At 40.3% G+C, this 17987-nt stretch overlaps 3 protein-coding genes across 3 annotated transcripts; 1 reads left to right on the plus strand and 2 right to left on the minus strand.

Annotated features, from left to right (window-relative positions):
- Positions 1-1348: 1348 nt before the first annotated feature.
- Positions 1349-3540, minus strand: tsen15 (TSEN15 tRNA splicing endonuclease subunit). The gene is made up of 4 exons (XM_028593908.1): positions 3298-3540; positions 3129-3210; positions 2259-2394; positions 1349-2139 (listed from the first exon to the last, which is right to left on the minus strand). The coding sequence occupies exons 1-4, from the start codon at positions 3370-3372 to the stop codon at positions 1968-1970; spliced, it is 465 nt and encodes a 154-aa protein (XP_028449709.1). The 5' UTR covers positions 3373-3540; the 3' UTR covers positions 1349-1967.
- A 591-nt stretch (positions 3541-4131) lies between these two features.
- On the plus strand, positions 4132-8291 carry LOC114565974 (procollagen galactosyltransferase 2). Its single transcript, XM_028594316.1, has 12 exons — positions 4132-4285; positions 4653-4763; positions 4910-5027; positions 5173-5307; positions 5412-5616; positions 5907-6026; positions 6348-6421; positions 6519-6625; positions 7165-7297; positions 7436-7563; positions 7693-7899; positions 8009-8291. Exons 2-12 carry the CDS (start codon positions 4690-4692, stop codon positions 8289-8291), a joined length of 1584 nt encoding a protein of 527 aa, XP_028450117.1. The 5' UTR covers positions 4132-4285; positions 4653-4689.
- Positions 8292-10941: 2650 nt separating this feature from the next.
- On the minus strand, positions 10942-16960 carry zgc:153115 (Krueppel-like factor 9). The gene is made up of 2 exons (XM_028594166.1): positions 16155-16960; positions 10942-12920 (listed from the first exon to the last, which is right to left on the minus strand). Exons 1-2 carry the CDS (start codon positions 16654-16656, stop codon positions 12676-12678), a joined length of 747 nt encoding a protein of 248 aa, XP_028449967.1. The 5' UTR covers positions 16657-16960; the 3' UTR covers positions 10942-12675.
- Between the last annotated feature and the right edge of the window lie 1027 nt (positions 16961-17987).

A 17987-nucleotide genomic window follows, 5' to 3' on the forward strand; every position in this document is an offset into this window, starting at 1 on the left:
ATCTATCTATCTATGCACTATTCAAAGCCACCAGACTCCTTCGACAAAAACAGTACTTTTACCTCGCAGGACACAGGAGATGCTGGTCTACCACTGCCTCGATCGGTTAGTTAGTGTTATTGTGTGACTTTGGTGTTTTAAAGGGTTAACCAGGATTCGCCAAAGTCACACATTAACACGTTTTTATCAAATCGGCTTTAAATGAATCAAACCACTTGATAATCATGCATTTGCATCACCGCCATTTTTATCAGCTAATATTTATTACTTCCAACCCTCATACCGTTGCACCCATTACCACAGAGCGTTCCCCCACTTGTCAAATACCGAGGCTTTCTAGCGGCCCTCTGCGTCCAATACCGACGCACAAGGCACTCACAATATATATATATATATATATATATATATATATATATATATAAATATAAATATATATAAATATAAATATAAAATATATATATATATAATATATTAGGGCTGTTTAATTAACTAATTAATTGCACAATTTGCTGTAATTAATCGCGATTAATCGCTTTTTTAAATTGAAACTGAAGCTTGTAATAATGGATATTTAAATGCTAAATCACTTAACTTTGCAAATATGAAGAAAAAACCAAACAAGGAAAGGTTCTGCTAAGTTCAGAATGTTTAATATCTTTCAGAACAACAGCAGCAACAATTTGGCTTATTTAGTCCTGCTGAAGGCTGCTGGAAACGGCTAGAAACTGTCTGACTTGAGAGCAGATTTTTGTCACCGTCCCCGGCTGCTGTCACCTGCTCTCGTCTACTTTACAGGCGAGAGTTCAGTTCATCTCCAACGAGCCGAGAGTTCAGTCGCCGGCAGGGCAGTCGGGACTCACCCGGAAATGGCGAGCGCAATGAGGTGACTAGTCTCTCAAAATCTGACGAAAATCTAATAAACTGACCTTTGTTGAGCTGAAATGAAGACAGATTCAGCAACTGCACGGCCTATTTCTCGCTTAAAATGTTTTCAGAAACATGTTTCAGTGAACTATCTTAGTACAATATGAGATTGTATTCTGAACGGCCGCCATGACAGTCTGGCTTTGGATTTCCGGAGAAAACAAACCCATGTGATGCGTTCGTCCAATCAGCTGCCGGTTTTCATTACTTGGGCAACAATACAGAGTAGCGCCGCCTGCTGTTATGGAGACGTATTACGTTTCTCAGCCACCACATGAAGTAAACAAACACAGCTGCGTTAATTTTGTTAATTTTTTTTAACGAGTTAAATATTAAAAAATTAATGCAAAAATGAACGTGTTAATTTTGACAGCCCTAATATATATATATAAACAAAGAACAGAGAAGCTCGGATTACAACACACATGGAGGGAGTGAGACTTCATTCTCTGCTTAGGATGCCATTACTCCACTATATTTTTCCATAGAAAATATTTGTTTACTGCTATAACAATATGCTGGATATCGAGTACAGCGCCTTTAAAGGAACTAACAAAATAAAATACAAAAAATCTTTATGATAATAAAAAGTATGTCTTAATAATCAATACATTTTTTGAACTTCCAAATACCAATATTTGTATCAGCCTAAAAAAATCAAGTATCAGTCAGGCTCTAGTAGTGATGTATCCAAAACAAATTGTTTATGCCTTGGGATCCAACTCATCAGGTCCAGCACAAAGGTTTTGAGGAAAGCATGTAACCACATACTGGGTCAAAAGTTTTAAGGAGTTACAAGCCAAAACATTGGGAACCGCTGAACTGGACTTCACTGGTTGGATGCAGCTGGTTGTTTCTTACTGAGAGCACCTAGAAGGGCACTGTGGTTCGGACCATTTGCACCTGCTGCGATGTTCTCAGTACACCTTTGTATTTGTATTGTTTTTTTAGGAGCGGCTTACACAGACAGACCCGACTGCCTGTCCCATCCTGCTCTTCTATGTTTCACCAACAACACTAAGGTGTCTTCTGATTCCAGCTGGTCAGTGCTTCTGCCGTCTCTTCCGGTGCTGCCGGCGTCCCAAATCCTGGAAGGGGCCAGCGGGAGGGTCCGGTGTCACCAACCCATCAGTCATCCTCTGGTAGACAAGGGTGGAGTCAGAAGCTACTGCACACAACAGCATGGGAAAGCCTCTGTCCAGAACCTGACGTATGCTGCACAGCAGAGAGGAGGAAACTATAAGTTTGGGAAGACAATGTGTGATAGTAAACGTCTTTAAACCAAAAGAAGGAGGGTAGCAGAACGTTTGAGCGCTTCTCCAGTGCCCCTTTACCTTTTGTGGCTCAGAGATCGGTGAGCAGGCAGTGGAAGAACTGTCTGGACGGGTGCTCCTTCCTTCTCCCTCCCTTCCAGCAAAACCACCTGCAGCTCAGGACTCTTGACACAAGACACCCCTTTCCATTGACGCACTGCGGAGCACAAGAAGCACAGTGTAAGAGTGAGAGAGTGGTAGCCTAGCTAAGTCTATGGCTAACTGTAGTGGGACCTTCAAAAGGTTCTTACAGGTATGTAGGACTTAGACGGATTCACCTTTTACTGTTTAGAACAGGTGTTTACCTTTTTCTCTCTGGCGAGACACAAATTAGAGGATTACAGATAATTTAGTAAGTTACTTATGTGCGTTAATAAGTCACACTCATTGATTACATGGATGATAAAGGGTTAAGTACAATACATATCTGCTAATCTGTATTTTAAAAAGGTAAAGAAAAACGAAAAATTCCTTTATCTTAAAATGCCTCACTTGATTTGATGTTGTTATTTATTTATTTGTGGGAGTAGATATGAGATGACACCTTTATAATTCATACAGCAAATTTCATCTCCTTTGGACTTCGATAGACTAGAAGATTAGATCAATTACATTGAAAGTAATGGATTTCTCATTTCTTCTTCTAATAATGATCTATTAAGTGTTGAAGCAGCATTTAAACCATAACGATGGGAGATAAAAATGTACAGTAAACACAGTTGATCGTTCTTAAAGCACAATTGATTCATGTAAAAATAAATAATAAATAAATACATTCAAGCTATTACCATGTTAGATGATCCCCGTCTCTTCGTGACACACAAACAGACAAAAAATAATAATAAAGTAATAACTCATGCTAAACTCTTAAAAAAATCTTGTCAAACTCACCTTCGGTAAGATCCATGTACACGAGGAAAGCTACGTGTACTTGTGCACTGTCCTCAACCTCCAGACTCTTTATTTGCTGATACTGAAACAAGAAAGAAACTCTGGTTATTGCGTTGCATGATTTAGCATCAGACCTGTGAAGGCAGCGCAGGGGTGCTCTCACACTCACTGTTGGGTGCTGAAGGATCCAGTTCGGAGGCGGAGGTTTCTCTGACACATCTGCTCTGTTTGACTCTTCTGACATGTTAACTAGTGAACGTGTCTACAGACTACTGTCTCATTAACCACTTTCTAATGCCAGGACATTTCGCTGCTGCTGTCACGACCATACTGTCTATGGTCACGACATGTGTGAGTTGTGTTTTCAGGTTTGCCGGCGTGCTACAGTATAAGTCTTCCGGGTGGAAAATGTTCTTGTTTTCAGCGAAATGTCAGACTGGGGCACAGCCGAAAAAGCTACAAAAGAACAAAAAAGCACAAAACACCTATGTTATTAAATTGATTTACGTTCTCTCTTTTTAAGGTAATAATAATAATAATAATAATAATAATAATAATATCATCATCATCGTCATCATCATCATCATCATCATCATCATCATCATCACTTTAAATAAAAGCAATTATGAAAAATATATAAATATAAAATATGGTTACATTAGACATAAACGTAAAAGTATAAAACAAAACAAGATTATAAAAACTTCTAATATCTGTGTAAGCTTTCTTCAATCTCTCTCTCTCTCTCTCTCTCTCTCTCTCTCTCTCCCTCCCTCCCTCCCTCCCCCTCCCTCTACCTCTGCTGTGTGTGTGTGTGTGTGTGTTTGAGAGAGAAAGTCTCTCTCCCCCTCACTTGCACCAGTCTGAGGCTACAGAGACATCAAGGCCTCAGTGCCTCAAGGCCCTGTTGGAAATATGCCTCCTGGATTTGTGGGATTCAGATTATATTTTGTGATTTTAGCAGGAAAGCTCTTCCTGTACCCCAGCACAGAGGAGCTGCCAGCTGATCATCTCCTCCAACCAGCCCAGCAGGAGTCCTCTGTGCTGAAGCCCACAGTGCTGATCACCATCCTCGCACGCAACGCACAACACAGCCTCCCTTACTCCTTAGGATGCATAGACCGATTGGACTATCCAAAGGACCGCATTGCCATCTGGTAAAATTACAGTTATTTATTTATTGCATTGATCATTTGATAAAAAAATGTGTTAATATTTCTGGAAAAAGTAGGAAAACTTGCACTTGAGTTTTGGTTTATAAAAGACTTTCTCTCTGTAAGAATCACAGAATTACTGATGAAGAGGTGCTGGTTTGATTCAGAGAGCTAACACAAAACAATAAGCAAAAGTGTCAATAGATAGGATTTAGCAATGAAGATGTTAGCATACATTTTAGGCCATTTCTGTGTAAATGTCATTCCTCACATTCTGCAATACTGTTCACCGGCAAACAAGTGAGAAAGCACAGAGAAGTGGAAACAAAGAGGTGAAGTCAGTGTTTAGTAATGTTCTTTATCATCTCAGGGCTGCCTCTGACCACAGTGTGGACAACAGCACAGCCATGCTTCAGCAGTGGCTCAGAGGAGTTCAACACCTGTACCACTCGGTGGAGTGGAGGCCTATGGAGCAACCCGGGTGAATAACCTGAGGCCAAAACTTCATTTATTATTCACCACCCTGATACTGTTTAATCATAGATTTAACAGAGGCGTAGTAAACCTGATATTCTCTGATCCTAAAATGTTCATATACCGTAATTATTTTGTCCCTCTTTCTTTCAGCTCCTATGCAGATGAGCAGTCTCCCAAACACTGGCCCGACTCTCGGTTCACCCATGTGATGAAGTTAAAGCAGGCAGCACTCAGAGCTGCCAGACGACTGTGGACTGACTACATTCTGGTGAGACAGTAAAAGACCATAAGGCACAAAGAATTAAATATCCTATTGTTCAGAGGAATCATCCATTATTACAGTATCTTATGTATCATATTCACTCTGTCATCTATTGATTAATGATATTTATTGTTTCCTCTTTGTCCCTCAGTTTGTGGACAGTGACAACTTGCTGACAAACCGCCAGGTGCTATCTGACATGATAGCAGAGAATCTGACAATTGTGGCACCCATGTTGGAATCAAAAGGCCTTTATTCCAACTTCTGGTGTGGCATGACTCCTCAGGTAGGATTTTTTTGGAGACCAAAACAGAAAATGTATATTTATTGTGCAAAATATGAACTAAAACTGCAGGAAGGTGATTGTTCTGGGTCTCCTAATACACATAGGGCTACTACAGGCGAACCCCAGAGTATATTCCTATCCGTAAATGGAAGCGTCAGGGCTGCTTTGCAGCCCCCATGGTGCACTCCACCTACCTGCTGGACCTGAGGCGCAGAGCTAGCCAAGCATTGGCCTTCCACCCTCCTCACCCCCACTACCCCTACCACTTAGATGACATCATGGCCTTCGCTTTCTCTTCACGGCAAGCAGGTCGGACCTTTGGCAAATTGTAATTTAAGTTGCACCTCACACAATTATTTTCCTGTGTGATTTTGATGTACACATCAAAGTACACATGAACTTTATGAACTTGATTTTCACTGATAATAGATATCTTTCTCACCACTCTCCTATAATAGCATAATGACTTTACTGGCCATAATGGCCATACTAGGAATTTGTTACTACCTAATTTTCTTGACATATTATATGCTATGCTAACCATATCAAATAAAGAAAAGATGTTTGCACTGAGCCCTGATCCATCTGCTCTGCTGCAGGGATTCAGATGTATGTTTGCAACAAGGACCATTATGGATATTTACCAGTGCCCCTTAGACAAGACCAGACACTGGAAGAAGAAGAGGAGAGTTTTACCCACACACTGACAGAGGCACTCAGTAAGCACCTAATCTAATTGTCTATATAATGTAGTTCACTCTATACTTTTCTGAATAACTACAGACTCTATATCTTCAGTCTTTGCTCACTATTTCCTAGCTCCTGTTTGAGCATGTTTGGGCCTTTTTGCTCTCACAGTCCTGACACATGTCTCACTCCTCTGTCAAAGCCCACTGCCTCTCATTTCCTGTTCTCCCCCTCTTATTTGACCGTTTCACAGCAGTTAGATATTGAACAGATCCAACGAATTCCCTTGAAACCAAAAGAGTCAGATTTACTATACTTCATGTGAAATGTGAATGTGTAACTTTACTTTCCAGTTGCCCACACCATGGAGCCTTCACAGTATATGCACATTGTGCCTAAAGAACCAGGAAAGATGGGATTTGATGAGGTACAGAATCATTTATAATACATAATATAATAGAAATATCTTCCAGTTATAGAGTGTTGTTTGAGTGAACAGTAATTTTATTCTCCTCCACTTCTAGATCTTTCTGATCAATCTGAAGCGCCGCTCAGATCGGCGGGACAGGATGTTGAGTTCTTTGGCTGTCCTTGGCATTAACACTACACTGACAGAAGCCGTGGACGGCAAGTACGACATCATTATAAAGTGGTGGAAGACGCGTTTAGATACTTTACTTAAGCAGTAGAATTACCACAATACTCCATTACAAGTAAAGGTCCAGCAGTCAAGTTTTTACCTACATAAAAGTATAAAAGTTCATTAAAAAAACATTATCAAACGTAAAAGTAGTGATATTATTTTGAAGTTATTTATATCATATTAATGGATTATATTAATATGCAGTAGCCTAAAATGGATCTAGTAGTAGTCAAAATTGTACAGTTATTTTTAAGTTATTTTCTACCACTCTCATTATGCTCTTTACATGATAAAATACCCACTATTGTCAATTGAAATGTACAGATTTATTAGTAGCCTGAATTAAAAAACACACAAAAAGAATATTCAAGTAACTTGATGCTGCAATTTAAGATTTAATTGGTGTTTTTAGCATTACGGCTGTAGAACTTGACAAGGGAAATGAGGCTGTCCCAGAATTTGTTTTAAATGTCTTATAGCTGACTGTGGAATATGAGGAAATATGTTTCCTTGTGTTGTTGTCACAGAGCCTTGAACTCCTCTCAGCTGCAGGCTATGGGTATAGACATGCTGCCCGGGTACAGAGACCCATATTCAGAGCGGGTGCTGACTAGAGGGGAGATTGGCTGCTTCCTCAGCCACCACAAGATCTGGAAACAGGTATATCCTTGCTCTGTGAATGTTTCAAACAAGACTTATCTAGTACAGTGAAGCTGATGTGGCAGTATGATGAGGTGTGACAGTATATGGAGAGGTTTAGCTGTTCGGTGTTAATTGCTGTTATGTGTCTCCCCCTAGGTGGTGCAGCAGGAACTGCAGCAGGTGCTTGTGCTGGAGGATGATGTGAGATTTGAGCCCCGCTTTTGCAGCAGGCTGGTGACTATCATGGAGAATGTACAGAGAGTGGGACTTGAATGGGACCTCATGTTAGTGACTTAATGCAGTTTTCATCTCGTTTTTTCATCACTTTGTATACCTTGCATACTCAAATTACGTTTTTAAAGTTTTATTCAAGGCACCACGGATCTGTCACTCACTTGTCTGTCCTCATAAAGTTATGTAGGCCGTAAGCGGCTGCAGGTGAAGGAGCCAGAGCAGTGGGTGAAGGGAGTCAGTAACCTTGTGTACCCAGGGTACTCCTACTGGACCTTGGGTTATGTCCTGTCACTGAATGGGGCCCAGAAGCTCCTGCAGGCCAAACCCCTTAACAAAATGCTGCCTGTTGATGAGTTCCTACCTATCATGTTCAACAAGCACCCCAAGTGAGTCTCACCCACTGTATGCATATCCAAACGTTATGCTTTTAATACTAGTTAGAGCCTTTCGTATTCAGTATAAAGTCATTATGTCAACCTCTCTCTGCCCCTTCAGAGACGAGTACATGCAGTATTACAAGCAGAGGGACCTGAGAGCGTTTTCAGTGGAGCCTCTACTGCTCTTCCCCACACACTACACTGGCGAACCTGACTACTTCAGTGACACAGAGACCTCCACCATCTGGGACGACGAGGCCGTGGAAACGGACTGGGACCGAGACGGAGCCAAACACCCGCGGGACCGGGAAACTGAGGAAGTAGGGTTGCGGCCTGTGGCTCCTCACTCAGCTCGCGGTGGCGTGCCTCGTCTCTCTGCCGGAAACAGAGATGAACTCTGAGGTCGACTTATGTCATGTTACACACCATGGCCAGTTTAACGTCCTGAGGCTGATGTTTAAACACATTTTCAATTAAATAAGCACAAAACTATTAAGCCACAGTAGGTTTGGAGCTTTTGGGGCCCCTAGAGCTGTCAAGTCCCAGAGCAGTTGCCTTGGTGGTAATCCACCCTTCCACACACCAGGACCACCTGTTGAGACCAAGACTGGCAAATAACAGTGTATGTGTCTCTGCAAAACTAAAATGTCTTCAGGAATAATAGATTCCATGTAATTATGTTACCACAACACCAATCTAACTTAAAAGCCCATAAATACACCTGCTTCATAACTCTTTCAACAATGGCAACATGTTATTTAAAGCCATTTGTTTAGGATTATGACCTACAATTGAGATTCAGCTACTGCACTTAGTACTCATCAAATAAAATTATTTCTGTGCATTTTACTAAGAATAAATGAATGAATGAATAAATGCTGTTTATACTGTATTGTCTATTATATATGCCTGTTTGTGCTAAAAGGGCAATCTCATTGAGCAGAAAAAAAAACAAAAAAAAAGATTAACACAACAATCAATTTAAGGATTTTTATTCTTTAAAAAAAGCACTGGTATTTTCATGTCAAGCAAACAATGCAAGCATTTAACCATTTAATAGGACAAACAAAATTTGTTATGAAAAGAATAATGAATTAAACCACACAAAATGATATTTTTTGGGAATAAATTAATCAGCATAACAAAAGAAATAAAACATGCTTGTACTGAGGTGTTGCACAGGAAAGATTGAAACTCCAATGCTCAAAATGTTAAGACACCTGAGAATATAAATATCAAAACAGCTTGATTTTTTTTTTAAATTACATTAATGTAAAAACTAGGCATCAATTTAAAAAAAACATCCATTTCTGTACAATGTGCATATCTGAATTAGTGTGGTGACAAGAGAAATTGTTGCGTTTTCTTTCTCAGCGAGGCAGCAAAAATTAAATCCAAAGTGGATAACTCTCATCTGTCAAGCCACATTCAGTGATATGAACAAATAGATTTGGACTGAGCTCTTTTAATTGAAATCTGCAGTGAAGTGACAGTCTACAGGTCATTTTTCTTTACATTTTAATACCCCTTTTAAGCCTCTGCCTGAGGCAGCAGTGAGTCTTTCTCTTCACTCCTGCTGGGCTTTAATGACAGAGCCTGGATTTATCCCAGAGATTCATTTGCTACGGTCTATTAACAACAGAAGATCATTGAGGCATGGAAAAGGAAATTCTGCTGCTACACAGGTAGTAGTGATGTTGCATATAAAGACAAGATAAGGACAAGGGTACATAACAGTTCATCTAGCTGATAACTCATTTCTGAAATCCAAGGCTGGATGGCTTTATGGGACTTTCTGAAAGACAAGTTGGATGGATTTTGGAAAGACACATAAAAGACAAAATCAGTTAGGTATGTTCTTATTGTGATATTATAGCTTTGAGACCCGGACAGAGTCAGTGTGAGAGGCCACTCCCATCAGTGAGAGGTAAGTAAATGGTTCCATTTATAGACATAAAATACAAGTATATTGTGTGTGTTCCTTTGTTAAACAGTCCATGTGTTTGTGGTTACTGCCAGCAGAAACCAAAAACTGTCAACAGATCGAACTTCTGTAGAAGGAATGTGTAAAAAACTTCAAAGCATTGCATTAATGAGTGCAGCTCCCATGGAAATGAGATCAACAGTGAATTGGTACATAGATGGTTTGACATATGTATAAGGAAGACATCTGTAATCTTAGTGTGAAGAAGACAAAGTCGACAGATCTGGAAACACCAATGAAGTGTGTTCCATTTAGAAAAAAAAAATACAAATTCTACAACAAGAAAGGGCCTGGATGACTAAAGAAACACTTAAAAAAAAAAAAAAAAAAAAAAAAAGAGAAACAAAACTACCCACTTCTTGTATCACGCTTTCTAAAGCACTTGGACAAAAAGGCAGTATTACAAACCACTGGTTATCAACAAGTTCCACAGTGCTTGCTTGTAGAAGCATATACAGTGCAAGCCATTACACTATTCAGCCATATACACCTGTAAGAAAAAAGTGCCATATTGCATAATGAGTATCTGTGATGAGCCCACAGGAGGGCACATATACCTATACAATGATTCAACTGTAAACATGGTGCAAAGTAGATATGACATAGTTTAAGGCTTTAAGTGTTGTTCACTGAGATAAAGAATATGTCCATGAGCTGGACAAACAGTGTGGAAACATTAAAAATAAAAATAAAAAAAAGATTCTACCTCTATTATCAGACCTGGATACTGTATGTACTCAAATAGATTTAAAATATCTAAATTACTCGAGGCTTCCTCATGTATATTTTTCCTGAAATGCAAGGGGATTATTCACTTCTTTTGGCATATAGGAATATCAGGTGCCCATTGACTTAACAGGTTCTTAACAAATCCACATTTGTACATAGTATTGTTTCTTTACCAGTGGACATGTTGACTTGTCAAACACAAGTGTAACAAATAACAGGATTTTCTTTTCAACATTACACGTTAGAGACCTGGTTCATCTGCTGCTGAAAGTCAAACCGTCAACAGAAACACCTGGCACACCTGATCCTGAAATGCGCTCTGCCGTCTGGCTCCACCCCCCATGAGTGGGATGAACGCTTTTACTTTGAAGGCAACAGGCTGAAAGTCAAGCTCATCTCATCTTTTTTTACCTCTCAAAATATTTTGATATCGCATATTTTCCCCAGTTCTGTCGCTAACAAAAATGTAAATAAAAACACATACACACCGACACTTGTAGGCAATGCCAACCTATCAAGAATATACTGTTACCCCTAATATAAGGACTAAAATTCATGACATTTATTAATTCTGCAGCTAGTAGCATTACCATTTATCTACATTAAAAGCTTATATACATTTGCATCAGTATTAGACACAATACGAGTACTGTGTATTACGTGTCAGCATTTATGGGGGATAACTGATCTAGACTTAAGGATGGCGTGCAAACAGCTCTTCTACAGTGAAGCTTGATCCACTTACTGGCATAATCAATATTTGATATATAGTTAAATTGGATATAAAGAAAACATTACAAAATCGCCTCAATGATGGTTACCAATGCAATAAAAATGAAGGAATGTGTCACCACTAAAACTTATATGGAGTCAACAAAGCTATAAAAAAAAAAGCTTAAAAGGCTTCTAGTCACTGCCTCGCTACCAAACATCACAATGTTGTGCTACTCATGGTAAATAAATGGTACCGAAGAGCACAACAACAATCTACAAATTAACCACAAGAAACCAGAGTTTTGGCTGACGACGAATGTGCAGATTTTTTACAGAAAATGTGAAAAATCCCTGCAATTTGTGAAAGTGTCTGAGAAAATGAGGTTATTATTTAGGGTTGGGTTCATTTTATCCATTCAAATCTGCTTAACGATTCCCATTCTAATCGAATCCTGAGTAAAAAAAAGAAACCAAAGTATGTTGAAAGTAAAAAATCATTTATTTATTTAAGCTTTAGGCTGCGTCGAAGAATGTTTTTGGGGATTAAAAACAAAAGAAAAATAAATATTCTCTCTTGTGCTATGGAAAATTACATTTGATTATGCTTTCAAAAGCATTAAAGCCTGGGGCTATTTTATGGCATTATTGTTTTACAGAATCTTGCATCAATGTGATGAAGTACCTTGATTAGCCCTGTATTTAATTGAGTGGATTAACCAAAAACAGATATTCCTATCTGGTTATTTGATCTATAAAAAAGTGTCATTTAATGGCACTATGTCATGATACAGGACATTAAAAAAATGCATTCTTTTACATTCTGAAGTGTGTTGTCACATTAGACTGATTTTCTTTCCTTGCATGTATTTATTTTCATGCAGTGATTACATTTCACTGCATCATTACTGTCTTTTGTGAAGCATAGCTAAACTTGTGAAAGCTAGCTCCAGTCCGTCATATTGTAAACATTATACACGTACTTTGATACATGTGTAACCGGCAATGTAAATGAAGTGCAGTAGGTCCAAACTTTGCTTTCAGGAAACGATAAATGGAATCGAAAAGCACATTTCTTAACAAATCCCCACTTATAGATTTGGAGTGTTCTACCAACCCTAGTTATGTTGAGTAGGTGGATAGTGGTCACGACTCATCTGTGTTGATGGAGGGATGAAGCTGCCCCCCCTCACATCCAGCTCTGTGCGGATTGTGTTGTATGTATGGGTTATTACGTGTACATTTTGGAGTACAACACAGCAATGCTAAATCCTAATCAGTGGCTCTGACTGTAGCTGGTTAACTTGAAACCACTGTGACCTTCTGTGCTCCTGCCAGGAAACCCCCCAACCCAAACCATCCTAATGGTGCACGGCTGAACTGGGAGTGGTGGACGTGCCCTTGTAGCGGCCCAACATTGAGGGCTGGAAGTCAGGATGGCGGCGGGCGTGCTTGATCAAGTGGTCGCTGCGCATGAAGCGCTTATCGCACAGTGGACACAGGAAGCGCTTTTCCCCTGTGTGGGTGCGGGTGTGGCGGGCGAGCTCATCAGAGCGGGCAAACTTCTTCTCACAGTCAGGCCAGGTGCATGGGAAGGGCCTTTCACCTGCAGCGTGGAGACAGAGAAAAGAGGGAAGAACCATTTACCACCATATCATTACTAATCCATACAGCCTCTTTTTCTTAATGTTAAACATATTTGTTTCTGTATTTATTGTTTGTTTATTTCATATGAATGTTTAATATGTTAAATATGCACGAACAACCAAGGGAAATTCTTGTAAGTGTTACTTACTTGGCAATAAATCCTTCTGTGATTCTGGTTCTAACACTTGGGAGAGAATTACTTATTCCCATTCTAAACAACTATTACAACTAACCAGGCAGGGCTCAACCGCTAACTTTTTAACGTGGTTGTCGGCTTGGCAACCAGACATCAGCTTTTGGTTGCTGAAATTGACAATACGGTTGCCATGTTTTAAACTGCCTATATTTGGATCAAGTCATTTCTTCTTAACTATACCACACATTTTAATAATAAAACAATGAGATAATGGCTTGCAATGTAATTTCCCATTCCTCTCAAATAGGGGTGCAACAGATCACAAAACTCACGGATCGGATCAACTTTTGGATCTGCACCAAAAAAGGGGGGAATTTAAATGATTATTAAAAATGTAATAACAATAACTTTTAACAATAATTACTTTGTTCACCAGTAAATTGCTGTTAAAAGAAAAAAACAGATGAGAAAAGGGTATTTTACAATAACTTTGAATGCACCACAAGGTTTACCAGTTTAGCTGTAAACGCAACATTTTGTCCCGTCTGTGTTGTTTTTCAAACAGCAGGGACCGAGTGCTAGTTTGTGTCTTTTAGCTCATAGCTTTAGCGGCAGACTGTTGTACGTCCCGCTGTTGAAATACTCTAATGTGAAAAACAATCACACGTTTGCACCGTTTAAAAAGTGCAGTAGGTAAGACTTAAAAATAATACATACTACTAGAACTACATGAAGCAGGTAATTAAAAAGTAGGCACCACCTACAGCCTGTAGTGTGATCTGCAAAAATCCACCGCTCCCTGTTCAGATGCTCCAATCAGGGCTGGGGGCTCTAACTGCGTGTCAATCACTGCTCATGCACACGCATTCATTCTCCCTTGTGGGGGGAGGGGCTTAGGAGACAGTTTTGGGCTTTAGCAGAAAAGGGGGGAGGGACTGAGAAGTTGTTGATGGTAAAAATGTTTTGGCCAAGTCCTGCATCTTCACAAGCCTACCTACAGCACCTTTAACTGTCAGCATTTTAACCGTGTTTAATCCAGTTACTACTGTAGCTAACGGTAGGCTAACGTTACCTGCTGTGTAAGATGTTATTAGTGTTTACTACCGTGACATGCAGAGATTCTGCTGCCTCAAACGTGGGTTTCGGAGCATCAGAGAGCAGCGCAGACATGTTAGTGGCACCGAAATCTGCGTTGCTATTTCATCCGGTAGAAACCGGGCACCGGTGCCATATTAGCACTGGAATGTAAAATGCGCCGTTAACGTGAACAGAAAATTGCGTTGCCAGTATCTTTTCACGGCAAACACACGTGTGTGGAAAGTGGTCGCACAACAGCTGAAATGTTGTGTTGCGCACAAATGTAGTGTTTAAAATTTACAACCAAATAAAATATTGACTTATTTTGAAATAAATGTTCCATACACATACATACATATACACACACACACACACACATATACATATACATATATATATATATATATATATATATATATATATATATATAAAAATGAGCGGTTAATGCCGGTTGCAATTGAAGCACACCGTGACACGTGACTGTGTCTGTTTATTTAGTAATTAATGAATTATTTAACTCATGTTTGATTCATTTTCATCTACGAACTAATCAATTAGCCTACTCGTTTCATCTTCAATATGTGCAATTTATGCACAACAAATGCAGCCCTTTATTATTTAAGCTTTCATACATCAAAGTCTACCGGAAATAAATAAATAAAACATTTTATTAACATGGTCTTAGGCATTTTATAGTCAGTGTGTGTTTTAATATGTTCCTTAAGATAAATAAGCATCTGCTTTCATATTAACACTATGGGGCCTAGAGCAAAATTAATTTTCAGATGAGCACATTAAATACCAAGATACTGACACAAATCGAAGCCTGCATTACTTGTGGTTTAGACAAAAATAGTAATGTCTACATAGTTAAATAAGTCAAAACCATATCTAGGTTTTAGATTGTCCAGATTGCCTAAAATACCACTAGCCTTAATCTCTTGCAGGCAATGTGAGCAAACCCAGGATAGGAGATTAGGATGCTCGGTGCCATTTTCAAGATCACAAAGCCAGGCCACGTTGTTGTTGCTGAACTCTTTGTGGGCGTTCCCACCAGTTTCTTTGAGCCGTTTCCTGTCCTTAATCCGTTTGCGCCTGCTCAGTGACCCTGAACACACCGACTCGCGATTCCCCTCATTTTGTGAAAAATCTGCATGCACGTTTTAACTCAATAGCTTGTAGAACCCTGTTTTCACCCGGACTGGTGTTTTTTATTTTTTTATTTTTACAGTGTGACAATACACAGTTGAGAATTTAAGTTATAAAGCAGCTTGTAAAGTGAGGCGCTACTGAACTAACGTTACATGATTTTCCTCAGCAAACAATCCAAAAAGAAATGAAAATGTGTCCATTCAGACATAGGTCGCATCCATTATCGGAAGCGCCTCCTGCAGCTCTTTTTAAAACGTTTATCAATAATTTACACATTGCAGAGAAAAACGATTTTTACTCGACAGAGGACGCCAGGAAGGAGGGGGGGGAAGAGAAAAACTTTAGCCAAAACACCACTTGCTGCTGCCATCAGCAGGACAGACTATGCCCGACGGTAAACTTTCTGCTCTCGACGTTAAGGTTTCGTCTTACGTTCATTTCATATGCAAATCCAGCCTGGAAGAAGATCTTCGTCACATTTTTAACGTCCAGCCCAGTTCTTTTGTTAGTTTACTTCTTTGTCAGATCTCTGAGGGGAGTTTTCCTGTCGTTCCCTCTTTGTTTGGCCACGTTATTGTACCAAGTCGGGGGTAAATTGGAAAACATTTGCCACCACCACGCTACTAGCTAATCCCATAAAGTAAAAAGGACCACAACACTTCTAATATTCCTCAGACTATTACAATATTAAAGATAACAATATGGCCGTGCATGTTATCGACAAAGCAGAAGTTGGATGACAAAGTTTAGCTATATGCAGAAAATTAGCTAGCTGTGTATGTACACATGTGGACTACTGATGCAACCAAACTGTTGTTATCTCCGTACCTGTGTGTGTCCGGATGTGTGCCTTCAGGTGGGACGATTTCCCGTAAACTCTGTCGCAACCGTCAAAAGTGCACTGATGTCGCTTCACCGGGGACCGCGGGGCCCCCACGCTTCCTCCTCCCCCCCTCAGCTGCTGCTGCTGTCCGGGGACCGGGGTGGCGGATGGGGTCATGGTAGGGGTGGTCGGGTCGGACAACGTGGTGTAACCGCTCTCCCCACCACACGAGGAGTTGCTGCTCTCCGAGTAGGCCGACATGGGGCGGAACTTGCCGTGCAGGTCGGTGAGGATACCGGCCACAACCATCATGTTCGCCCCCTCCAGCCTCAGTGTCTCCCGCACTTCCCTGTCCTCACTCGACCCGTCGGGGTCTCCGGGGAGAAGGCCCACCGTGGCCGACTGGGTGGCAGGGGCGACTGGGGTGGGTCTGTGCAGGACAGGACCGCTGGATATCGACACCAGACACTCGGCAGCGAAGTAATCAGACGAAGCAGTCAACGACATTGTTATCTGCCTTGTTTTGTGGTCTTTATCTAGAAAAAAATAACGAAACAAAATCCGCCAGGAGGGGCTAACTTAACGGTAGTCTGAGCCTGACCTCGTTTTCACCAAACTCGACGAACCAACCGTTTCCAGCTGAGCCTTGTTACCGCCATATAGCGTATCAGTAGTTTGAAATTGATTAAATTAATCAAAGAAAAGGCACAAATGAGAATAATAATGTTCTAAAACCGTGCTAATACGTTCGGCTTAACATGCGTACCCCTCACCATCTGACGGTTCATTGTGTCTGAGCCTCCGCGAAGCCGGTCAAACCTACGCCCCCTGGTCCGGACTAAGGATGCGTTCAGGACCTGTCGGTTAAAACTTGTTGGAGGTGTTTGTGTGTTTAATCGATTTAAATCATAGACTGTATATAAAGGTCGCACTGGTACTTTTACTTTGCCTCTACATTTACATCAATATCGATTTGATAAGTGAAACATTTAACTCGCCATCCTACAGCAAAACACAAATCCTAGTATTAAACATAAACGGAAAATGTAGCTCTATCTAATTGTGTTCTTCAAATTTATTTTATATTATCGCTAAATCACAAGTATAATTTTATTTTAGCACACTAATGTATATTCGATTCAACAAACTTCTACAAACCTATTTCATGACCTAAAAGTTGGGGTGAAAGCGGGTTAAACGGGGTTAACGGTATTTTTCAGAGTATTGTCTTAAATACCATTTTCCCTATGTGTTTGAACGCAGCGTCAACTAGCAACACGCAGAGGCTGACGTCGCAGCACGGGCGTGGACCGCGGCGGGTGCGCATCGTCGTGGAAAGTAGGTGGCAGGCAGCTTGGGTAATGATGGGGGAAGGCGGTGGGGATGAAATGCGTGACGGGTAATTTAGTTTTAGCACACTCGGACTCTGTAGAACGTGGCTGTGTGGTGCAGGGCTTTTTATTTCACATTTCTGGCAAATATAGTTAGGCTATATCAAGCCACCTTATCCCCATAAATCTTTACTTTTCCAACTGTTTTTATCCACAAGACAGACACTAGACGTCTCTCTTCTCTCATGCTTACCTCTCTGCTCTGAAGTTGCTTGTCTTCAGAGAGACTTCTGAATCAGCTTTTAATTAAAGTCCACACTGGTTGTGAGGTTTATTGATTTGGGTTAAGTATGTATGGTCATATTGACAGTGTGTGTCCTCAAATAATCTCTAAGCAAATCTATCGTTGAAGATGTGCAGCAGCAAACACACTTAGGGAAAAGTGGGAGCAGTTGCAACACTTCTTACATTTCCTTCAGTTTCTCATAAACCGTTTGTATTAGAAAG

The sequence above is a fragment of the Perca flavescens genome, chromosome 12, assembly GCF_004354835.1.
Source record: "Perca flavescens isolate YP-PL-M2 chromosome 12, PFLA_1.0, whole genome shotgun sequence".
Lineage (NCBI taxonomy): Eukaryota > Metazoa > Chordata > Actinopteri > Perciformes > Percidae > Perca > Perca flavescens.